Source organism: Poecilia reticulata, linkage group LG2 (genome assembly GCF_000633615.1).
Source record: "Poecilia reticulata strain Guanapo linkage group LG2, Guppy_female_1.0+MT, whole genome shotgun sequence".
NCBI lineage: Eukaryota > Metazoa > Chordata > Actinopteri > Cyprinodontiformes > Poeciliidae > Poecilia > Poecilia reticulata.
In genome coordinates, this window is record NC_024332.1 from 39173083 (window position 1) to 39185169 (window position 12087).

Here is a 12087-nt window from a genome sequence, read left to right on the forward strand (position 1 = left end):
ATGTTTTTACTCTTTCCTTTTCTAGTTTATTTAGGAAAAATACAGATTAGTTCTTAAATATTTCTTTGTCATGTCATTTTCTTCTGCTGGGAGAGGCGCTAAGAAGCTTGGTTAAATGTTTTTCCCCTAATAAAAAACCTTCTACGCAGATTGTGGTTTTAGCTTATTAGTATTCATTAGTCACCGCTCTATTCCCTCTAATGACAGGACAAGAGGTAATAAATTCTTCCTAACTGGCTGCTAATCATCTGTTAATCTTACTCTCATATTCCTTGTGAAATGGTGTTCGAGCCTTGATGTTCKCACGTGTAAATTTGTTCTGGATGGTCTTGTTGTGCTAGAAGTGGTTGTTTATTAATCATTTTTAATTTTGGTTCACTTCTGTATGACCACTTCTTCTCTCTGCCCTCACATTTAACCCATCATTTAAATTGAGAGGAATAAAAGAACTTGAAAATGGAAACCACAGGTGAATTAGTCTGTCCTGAGTCACTTCTTCCGCAAAGACTTGTACAGTGGTTACATTTAAATAATAGTTCTTGTTSGACAAAAGATGTTTGAAATGAAAGACAATTTAACTGGAGCTGCTGTCAGGCAGCTATAACAACTTCAAGAAATTATTCAAAAAAAGCAAACATGACAAGAATTATAKATTTTTCTTGCTGAGACACATTTTCATTTCAGGTCAAAGCCAGTGTTCCTAACAGTTAACATAGGAATATGAAAAGGTTCCCAGAACCAGACATGAGCAACATTATCAGAAGAGATCCAAGCATTGTCCTCAATGTCCATTACAAAGGCCAGAACTGTTAGTAACATAAAATAATCAAATTTGAATAAAATTAGCTTTCACACAGGAATATTTCTCAACTAAATTTAAAGAAGGGCAGGTAATTTTTTAATGAAAAACAAAGATACATACTGTCATGTTCCTATCAGAACCAAATTTCTTAGCTGATGCTGACTGACTGTAGTCCCAATAGTGGAGACGAGGATAAGTGTGGATGTTAGTTTTCCGATGGCATTCAGGCAGAGTTCTACTGGGTGCATTAATGTATATTAATAGTATTTTTGGTATTTGTACTATTACATTGGTTCGTAATAAGCATTTTCATGTTAGAGGATTTTACCTATTTGATACCAACTCCTTGAATACCATGAGTCCACTGTAGTACAACATACAGTTAACTACAGTGGACCCAAACATGGGGTTTGGATAACTTTATAACAATAATGTTTTGCTTTTGTTTGTCTAAACATGCAGTTTTCACAAGTTTCAAAGCAAAATAYCACATGAATGTRTCATCCAGAGCTTCCTGTCACAAGCACTATTTCAAATACAAAAGGAAAACAGTTGATGGAAGGAGCAGTAATGGTTAAAAAAAGACATTTGAGACAGTGGTTAATATTTTAATACCTAGTTCCTTAGGTGAAATCTGTTTACTGTGTGATGTTGTGTTCAAACACAGTAAATGCTGCAGAATATAAAAAGTGCAGAAATAAGAAAAGACTCAAGAAGAGGATTTTTTTTTTCTTAGAACAATGAAGAATTACAATCACTGAACAAACTGTCAAATAAACACTAACACAACCACCAGAGCCTTCAGGTTTATGTTCATACTATACACATACAATAATAACATAAATGGTCACCACAAGAAAATAGCCATGGTCAGCAACAATAATCAGATAGGCGGTGGCATTCGAATGATGATTGATCAGCATTATGGGGCTTCAACCTTGCCAAGAAAGCACTCTATACATGGATTTACTACTGCCACCACTATCCTGAATTGTTCACATAAGATGGGAAAGGTTTGGGGATTCATGCTTTTAATCCCAAATTCTGGCTGTAGCATCTGAAACCTCAGCAGAAACTGATCGTTCATTACACTGTAGTAAAGAGTCATTATCTGGCTTTCAGTTTCCTATTTGAGAACTTAACCTGGTTTTAGTATTCCCTCTGTTATCTCTCATCAGCAGTGTGATTGCATTATCATATTGTATTGTTCTTAGTTAAATCCACTTCCTTTATTTGGTACTTTTTCACCACAAACATAATCTCAAACCAATTCAGACGACATTTTTAACGAATCTGCGCTAGTCCACGTTAAATTCAAATCATTCCARTTCAATCATATGCAGTCCAGACATATGTCAGATTTAAATCCAGCCACATACAGTCTACCTCAGTTCAAATTATAATGCAATACAAATTCAGTATTTGTAATAATTCAAGGGAACCCTACAGATTGAATTGAGTTCTGGATTTTGCAGGAATGACTTATCCTTAGCAAACGTGAACTTTTTAGGTCTTTAGCTACTGWCCTTACTGAAGGTTCTTCTGCACAGCATCTGTGGGCCCCATTCTGTGATTTTTATGTTCCCTATCCTTTCTTCTGAACTTTCTACACTAGTGATTTCAGACATCTACGGAAAAGTCCTGATGACTCTGCAGTAGTTAGACTCATAAGTGATAATAGGTTGAACAACTTTGTCCACCAATACTTGTTAAAAACCACTTAGAGCTCATTGGGGCAAAAACAAAAGAACTGATTGTGGACTTGAGAAAGGGCCAGGTTCACAGTAGACAGGGCGAACAATTCTGTACTTGGTGATGTATTTGGATTATAAATTGGACAACTTAGGTGATTTAGAATTTGTTGGAAGATGTTGCAGATTTTCTTGCAGAGTCTTTGGTTTCCAGTGCCACCATGTCTGCTGTTGTCAGCTGAGGCAGCAGCCTGAGGGCTAAGGACATCAGTAGGATCAACAAGCAGTTATGTCCTAGGAAGGGAGCTATACTCTTAGGACTAATTAGGACATTTTAAGCTCTTCCTCATCACATTCTCTCCTCTATTTGCTGAACAGATATAGGAGCTCATTCAGCGACAGATTCAGACTTCCACTATGTAAAACAGAGCAACATAGGAGATTACTTCTGCTTGTCACAGTGAATTATACACTGATGGATTTCTTTAATGGGAATATCCTTTTCTTTTTCTTTATCCTATATTCACAAACTTTTAATCAGGTGTCTGGTTTGTGATGGTCAGAATTTCTACATATTGGATTAATAAAGCATTTCTGWTGTGACCTCTACCWTGTAGTGGCTGAGTAGCTCTCATTCCCGTTCGGTTTTGTTTAATTATAATCCAACAAACAGTTGACTATGGAATATTTAGATGTCAGGAAATTTATTGTACCAGTAACATTGTATCACAGTATCTGTCTGGAAAGTCACTGAGCTCCTAAAAAGCACCTATTCTTTTGCAAATGCTTGTAGAAGCAGRCTGTGAGCCAAGAAGCCTGAGTTCAAAAACCTGTGACCTTACTCGATTACCCAAAGAAGTAAAACATTATGCAGATGCCAATAATGTAGATTTTTTTTWWTKTTTTTATTTTTTGGAAGCGTACWGATTGAAGTAGACTTGGTTATAGATTAGACATATGATTTGCTAAAGGGTCAGATTGAATTTTATGGCACAAAAGTAAAGTGCTTGAATGTTTTTTTATTATTATTTATGTATAACTGACTGCTAGGTTAAACGTTGAAGAAAAAGCTTCTACTAATTTGAGAAGGAAGACAAGATTACAGTCAAAYTTATAAATCCTAATCCCCAAAATTTGTTTCATAATCTGACCAAACTGGTGAATTCCTGTTAAACTGTAAAAGCAGTGATACATCATTTTGTTCTTTCTACAGCAACAGACTCAATGCCATGAATCCCAACTAACATTGATGTGTTTAGCTGCTATAGAGGGGGAATATTGCAATATACCATTGTTACTTTTGCATAGTTTGCAGGTACAGATTCTCAGTAGTGGTAGGTATCTCAACCCTAGGGAGGGTCAGAGTAAAGTTCAAGGGAGGGAAACTTGATAAAGAGTGGCAAGATTTGTTRAAAGTGAGTTAATGTACACATGGGAAGTGAAGAAAGTGAGCGAAAAGAAACAGCTCTGCTATAAATAAGTGACAATTTTGAAAAGGAACCATGGCAAAAGGAGTGGTAAGTGCAGGGAGGAGAGATTTGAAAGAAAGGGTAAGCCTCTGTAGGTAGCCGTAATTAAAGTAAGGCTTGTCCCCTGTGTGGCAAATACACACACATGCTGCTAATACACACAGATGATTGGAGCCCTTCATTGCCCATCGAGCCACCCCTCAATGGGTGGTAAATAGGCTTTACCCCCCAGTCCAYATTAGGCATTTCAAAGAAACCTATTACCCCAGTGTTCAAAGTGCACTTTTGTTTTTATTAAAACCAAAACACCAAGCCAGTCCCAGTGTAATGTAGCACTGGATTTGCTTTTAAATAATACATAAGCAGGGGGAGCGATACTTCAAAAATGTCCACGGTATTACATAGCAGAAATGTAGACAGAAGGATAATTCATCAATATATTCACTTGATAAATAAAACATTAGCTGTGTTATAAGGTCACAGTTGGCGTGTTGGACATATTAACTATTTARCAGGTTTGACTGGCTCAATTCAGTATGTCGCACCCGCTGCGTAGCTGTGCTCTAAAGTTTAATAAGCTTCGGCTTTTTTAAGATACATTTAGGCAGAGCATTAAAAGCATGTTGTACATTTGAACTTTTGAATTACAAAATGGAGAACTTTCAATGAGATTAGAATGGCACATTTCTCCTAGGACGTGAGTTTATCAAGATAATGATAAGATTTGTAAAAAAATACTTTTGTTTAAACAAATTAGAAAAATTTAGCAGGAGATACGGCCTAKGCAACCAAGGTTATAAAATGTGCAGTTTCTTTTTTTAAATACTTGTTTAGCAAAGATAATATTCCACTGAAACTACACTAGACAGTACAGTCAAAGGGAAGATATTTATTTTCATTTATTGAGACCAAAAAAGAGCTTTTTGGCCRTCAGAAAAGACGTTTTGTTTGGCAGAAATCCTGGACGACAATTAGTTTCTATCTGAAAAAGAACTGCGGTTTTGAGGAACATTTGATTTCCAGCAAGACAATGACCCGACRCATCCAGCTAGACCTACATAGAAAGGGCTTAGAGACGACAAGGYGGATGTTCTGGAGTGGACCAGTCAAAGCCCAGACCTGAGCTGAGAGAGAACTTGTGGCAGGAACAGAAAAGGGCTGTTAACAGCTGAGACCCACGCAACTTGACAGATTTTCAACAGTTTAAAAATAGAAATTTGAGTAAATCAGCTGATTTACTTGGGTTTTGGAAAAAAACAAAACAAAGAAAAAACATACATTTTGTTGATCATGATTGACTTGCAAAAGCASAAAAAGGGTAAACATCTCTTATTATAGACATCATAATATGTCTAATAAATTGTTTTTTTATTATAGAYRTGATTTTTTGTCAASATGCTTTTTTGTGTCAACATGTTGTTTATGTATTTCATGTTATATTTGTGTCCAGGTTTGGAAAGAAAAAGGAGGAGAAGAAGGAGGCAAAGGCCGCTGTGCAACGACAAAAATCAGACGTTCTGAGTGACCTGGAGCTTGAAAGGATGAGAGAAGAGAGAGAAAGGTCAGGAACCTTCTCTAAAATATGATTAGCAAACTTATCACACATTGTTCTTTAATCGCATGATTTTCTACTTTTTCCTTGCTGACAACTTTGTTCCGCTGCACGCTTTTGGTAAAGCTCTTTCTCTGTGACAGTTCTTGTTTGTGAATTATTAGTAGCCTACAAAATTACTTACTGCAGCATTGTAAAAGGGAGTAATTGTTCTTTTGTTGCTATTTAAGGATTGAAGCTGTGCATCCTGAGCTGCAGGTAAAACTGCCCAGAGACCAGCAGGGTGGCGGTGGTGGGGCAGCATATCCACACTTCGAGGATGACGATGCCGACCCAAACTATGCCAGGATACAGACTTTCAGGGACCGAGAGATGGGTTCAGGGCCACCGCCGCTGCCGCAGTCACCTCTCTACAGTTCAGTTCAGCACGCTCATGCCCACTTGCCTTCGCCACAGGGCCCTCCCAGCTTCCCAGGACATGGGAAGCATGTTAACGATGCTGGAGTTCTCCCCGATGATGACCCCATCGATAGGCTGTATGCCAAAGTTAACAAGCCTAGAGGTTCTGGAGCTACGTCGCCGCTCACTCCTTCCCCAGTGCCTCCAAGTGACAGGTAGGGTTCAGCGACTTTATCTGTGAAGCACTTTTGTTCAAGGTCACCTTTTCTTTTTTAATAGATGGTATTTTGATTTTTGAAGCTCATAGAACCACATAACCTCCTATATTTATCACACACAAAAATTACAAAATCCAATGTATGATTGAAAAACAGACACTATGTGAAACTAAGAATGAAATAATAATATTAATGAAAAGGGAGACCTTTTCATTAATATATTTTATTAACATATTTAAGCAGACATGGTGGCCTGGGTTATTTAAAAACACTGAATGGGAGTACATGTTTTTGGTTTGGTTTATATTAAAGTGGGAACATTTAGAATTTTCACATCAGTTAGCATAATTTGTGTAGCAAAATTATAACTTAATACATCTAACAGTATTCATATTGACATATTTTTCCATTTTAGTAATGTAAACAGAATACTTCACGTAATGTGTGAAAAACATTTTCATCATGTTCAGTATGCGTAATACYGAGTGTTACAAAGGACGTTGTTTTCCATATTCTGTAGGCTGCATTCAAGATSTCCATGCGCTATTTATTTTTTTCTGTTAAAATATAATTTAATAATTTGTGATTTAATGATGCAGATCCAATTGAGACTGGTGGGGGTATCATGGTAAGAAGGAAGAAAGAGACGATTGGCGAAAATGTTAATTGGAACCTATGATGTCAGCACAATACACAATAACTGCAATCTTGCAGGTTTACTTAAAAAAAATTCTCAATTAAAGCTTCCAGTCTCTCTATAGATTTCTGTTGATGTTCTGTTTTAATACCAAACTTATTATAGGGTGAATCAATACTCTACGTCTTGCACTAGATACTGTATTTCTGATAAAAGAAGCACATCAATGAAAGCCTTGTGGTAAATGTGGAATCTAAAATGTCTAAAAAAAATAAGAACTTGGACAATTGTAAAATTGTGTATGTGGCAACAAATAAACTTTTGGTTTGAGTTCAACATGTCATTTGACATGAAATGTATATATTTTTACATTCTGGATAGGTTTAGGCCGCAACTTTTTAATTAAGCACAAATGACATGAGTAGATTATAGAAAATGACTTTTAAACATCATATCAAAACACAAGTCCAACATTTCTCAGGACAGATGACTATGACTCATTAATGTCGGTGAATAGGTTTGTCATAAATTAATCCAAACTACAGAAATAAGAAGTGACCAGAACCCAGACTTACTTTGTCGTTTTCTCTCGATTGTTGCATCACTCCATCAGTGTAACTCACACTAATATTTCTTTCTCTGCTGTCTAGCAAAAGCTTACTTTTGGTATGATCAGAGAGTGAATTTTCTGCTTGAAGCTTCAGTATGATACTCCTCCTTCTTTACATTTTATCATATTAGTAATAGTTCTCTAATTCTGGAACATATCTACCAGTACATATACTCTCACTCACACACACACACGCACACGCACACACACGCACACACCCACACGCACGCACGCACGCACGCACGCACACACACACACACACACACGCACACACATCTTCTCATCTTGTGTACCTATCAGAAAAGTGAGGATGCCAACCACCTTGATGGACAGCTCCATCCTCCATGGAGCTGTTTTCTGGCAGCCTTTCTTGTATTGTTTTCTTCATGCAAAATTGTATATATTTCAATGTCTTGACCTTGACTTCTACAATAGACTATGGGATTCATATCAAGTATGAGAGTTGTGCTTACCAGTGCATGTTTTGTTTTAAGGTGGCAAAAAATGTGGTTTAGCCGGTAATGAATGTTTAAATAAAGTCATTTCCATTTAAGTTACATGTGGATAAAGAATATGTGGCATATTTTATGAAAATCTGCATCTTTGACCTTAACTCTGGGTTTACACTCTTGTCCCATAATCCCTGGTCTCCCTACATGTAATTTGGATTATGTAAATGTACTCAGCTTGCTTTAGCTTGCATGCTGATATTTCCTGTTAAGTATGTTAATCCCAGCCATTTTGAAATGCTTTCTTATGAAAGCACTGTATTTTATTTGCACCTTATAACAAGTCTGATATGTTTATTATCAGAGGGTATTTTTCTTGATTTATTGGTAGACATGGTGGCGCTTTGTTGCTTAGTTCCTTCCTTATTTTACTATATTCAGTATTTATTTTCCAAGATGCCCATATTTCCTCAAAAGAAGTTGCAAAAGTCAGAGAAGGTCTCGATTTTGGAGTCGTTTAACCATGACCGGCAGTCTTGGCAGATAGTGCTGTTCATTTATCATCACTTCCTGAAACCTGATGATGCAGACTAAAGGAAGTCCAGGTATTGGCTGACAGCAATCGATGTGGCTGGAAAAAGAAGGTGGTGTGTCAGCAGCGGTGTCTGTATGTGTGCATTAACGGAGGTCAGAGCCACCGGAGGCATGTGGGATACAGAGATAAACAGGATCGCCAAGGACTCCCTTCCATCAGTACATTAGCAAAGCAGTGAAGCATGGCTGCTTAGACATGTGCACTAAAATGCACACCCACATGCTCAGAAAAGGTGTTTTGTGAGCAATGACAGGCTACAAATAAATACATTGTATGTGAACAGACTGTTGGGTGTTTATGGGAAAACTTAAAAATAAACTGTTTTATGGCAACAAGTATTTTTGTTGACAAAAAATTAGTACTTTGTGGGATTTTTTTTTTAATGCATGTATCATTCTTGATGATAATGAGAATGAAATATATATATATATATATATATCATTTTAAGAAACCAGTGTACCCCAGTAAATGCTTGCAATGTAACCAAATAATAACAACAACAAAAAACATTTTGTTGTAGTTTCCCTAATGTCTAAACTCAGGTCTGGGAGTTAAAGACATAGCGGAGTTGAACTGTTTTGCTGCAGTCAAAATCAAAATGCTTAGTTTGCATGGAAAGACCTGAATGACAATTATATAGAATTGACTATGACAAGATCTAACTGAACACCAAGACCTGTGCATCATGACAGAAAGTGATAAATAGCAGAATGCTCAATTAATCTTGATCAAAACTGTTGATCTTTAGTGTATGTAGCATTTTATTCTCATGGGCGTGTATTTAAATATGTGTATTTTTGTTTTATACTAAGTATCCCACACTTCCTGTTATTAGTTTGAAAAAAGAAAACATGGCATAGAAAATGTAGTTCCAAACTATTACCAAGACCAAATGTCAAAATGTATTGCTAATTTATCTGACTAATCCTGGATCAGTTGCATAGTTTAAATTTTAATGTTCATGATTGTCACAAAAAATCATACATGGGAAAAAAACTAAGACATTCTACATAACATGTTTGTTTTTTTTCTGTTTTGGATTCATTGTAAACAGACTCCAGAAATTAACTGGAAAAAATATAATTCTACCCCAGCAGCATGAAAAAAAAAAAAAATACAATTTTGCTGCTATTGATGTTTAACCAAAAACAGTAAAAGTTTCTTAATACCTTTTTACCTGATCAACCTAATACAAACAACTATTGAAGATAAAAGGCTTGGGACTGAACAACCTTATAGCCATAAGAAAACCACAAATTAGTGAGGATTTTCAGAGAAATGCTTCGGTTTGCCATAAAGTTTGGAATCTAGAGGGATGGATAGATGGTTATATTGTCTGATGAATCCAGACTTACTGTCTTCAAAAGTGATGAGCACATCAGGGTAAGAAAAGAGGCAGATGAACTAATGCACCAATCATGCCTAGTACCTACTGTACAAGCAGTGCAGAGGTCGCAGTGCCATAAACTTGGGTTCAGCAACATTATGTGCCCAAAGAAGGATGGTATAACCTGGTCATATACTGGATGACCAGGTTATACCATCAATAGGTGACAAGATGATATGATTCATCAGGGTCAAATAGAGAACAAATGTTTAGGAGCAGGAGGCCTTCTTTTCAGGATTGACTGGCCACCTCATCCTTTATTCCAGTGACATTGCAGAAGTTTATCCACACAACGCCACAGAAAATGTATGCCAACAACATTTTTGTGTGTCTTTGCTTTTGGTGACCTGTTTTTTCGACAAGTATTATATACCCATAACTAATATTTATTACAGTCCAAGTAGTTCACTGCTTTGTCAACATTGTGTTCTAGAATGTTATGTTGACAATATGTATTCAAAAGCTTGGCATCTTCAGAAATATCTGCTATGAATCCACAGTGAATGTGTCTATGTTTACTTTAAAAGGGGCTGAAGATGGATAGAGAACTTATAGGAACCATGTTTTGCATCTCAGGTGTGATAGCTGATCAATTTAGCATTTATTTTCATTCTCAATGGACACACTGTTTAGACTGCAAGAGTTGCAAAGTGTGTGCATTGGTAGATACACGCATAGAAAATGCAATTTCCTTAAAGTTCATACAGAGTTTATGTATTCATGCATCCATTATTCATTCCCTTCCAATCATACTTTCTCTGTTTGTCTGCCAATAACCTTCTTCATATTATTTCCCATGTTTTTACGTTTTTCTTTTCTTTTTTTTCTTAGAAGTGCCCTTTAAATAACCCATCATCTAAACTCATAATGTAAACAAAGTTTATGTAAAATAATCATATCAATTTAAAATTTGACAATGTCTTATTGGTCATTGACTTTATAAAGTAAAATTTTCTCTAACTTGACAACAAAAGGAATAAGTAAACCCASCCTCAGTCCAGTTGTAGCATTCATTTTAAAACCTCAAACATTTCTTAAGAGAACYGTAGACTTATTAAAACGTATTTATAATATGGAAATCAGTTTCCACCAGGAGAAAATGTACAAACACTTATCCAGTCTATTTTCTGAAGTGACCCGCTAAGCCTTGGATGAGAGCAGCCCTCGGTTTTCACGAACAGCTGCCCCCCTCCCACCGTCACCCATCCACCACCAGCCAACCCGTCCAAGTACCCCTCACAGGTTACCATAACAACCACGACCTCTGGCACTCCACCAATTAGAAAACAATCAGCCTTGAGAGACCAAAGTGAAGTGAGCTTGGCAGAGCAGGAAGGAGGGGCATTGTAGTACATGTGTAAAGGATAAGCAGCGAACAAGAAACAAAGAAAAAGCATGAAATAAAAGCAGGTCCTCGTAGGGGTGGTTTGTTTTGCATTTAATTTGAACAAAAATGGGTTTTGTTAATTGAAAAAAATATTGGTACATTAGAACATTAATTCCTTTTAGTATTTCATGCAACTGGGTGTTTTGGATGTGTTGGCCTTGCTAATAACTTATGTTTGCTTTTCAAAACGTGTTATATTATGTCAGTTAAAGACATTCAGTGATGCTTCAAGATGTGAGTAATCTGATGATGCCTTTAAATGGATACATTGCAAATTCACCTTTTTGCTGAGTTAGACACCCGAGCATTTCCATTTCATTTCAACCTTCTTCCATTTTACACATGGGAACAAACCAATGTTTTGACCATCRCGGTGAAAATATAGTTTTTTTTAGAAGTTTGATATTTTTTGATTTTTTGATTCAYAATTTAATTGTATTTMATTTTCCAAAGATTTAGTAATTCACCCAAATCCATTGATTCCGTTCTCCTTTTTAGCGTTAGGGGACTGATAGAAATGATTCCCTCAAACTAGATTAGACAATATAATAATCAAAAACAAATACAACTTTTACCTTAAAGCTGTTTTTGTAAAACATTTRCTAAAATAGAAAATTATCTACATACATGTAGTGAGATGGGAACTTTCAGTGTTGCTTGCCGATTTGTTTGAGATGATCTCTCTTCCTCCATGTTAATTAACAAGAAAACCYGTTGACTCATAAGGTAAAGCAAAAACCAATTCCTTTTTCTGTCTCTTTGTTAAACACACASACTTTTGCATGCATACATATACCCGCCCTGTAGGTCTGAGCTTTTCCACATCAATCTAGTCTTGAAGGTAATTGTCAAGTAGAATGCTTTTGCCATATATTTGAACTCTTTTTTTTT

General features: G+C 36.3%; 1 protein-coding gene across 4 annotated transcripts in view; it reads left to right on the forward strand.

Annotated features, from left to right (window-relative positions):
* LOC103460460 (partitioning defective 3 homolog B-like) overlaps positions 1-12087 on the forward strand; it is a 213444-nt gene that overhangs the window by 122846 nt on the left and 78511 nt on the right. For all 4 annotated transcript variants that reach the window (XM_008402636.2, XM_008402652.2, XM_008402642.2 and 1 more), the window contains 2 exons: positions 5413-5523; positions 5745-6128. In XM_008402636.2, coding sequence (XP_008400858.1) covers positions 5413-5523; positions 5745-6128 — 495 coding nt within the window. The remainder of the gene's footprint in view (positions 1-5412; positions 5524-5744; positions 6129-12087) is intronic.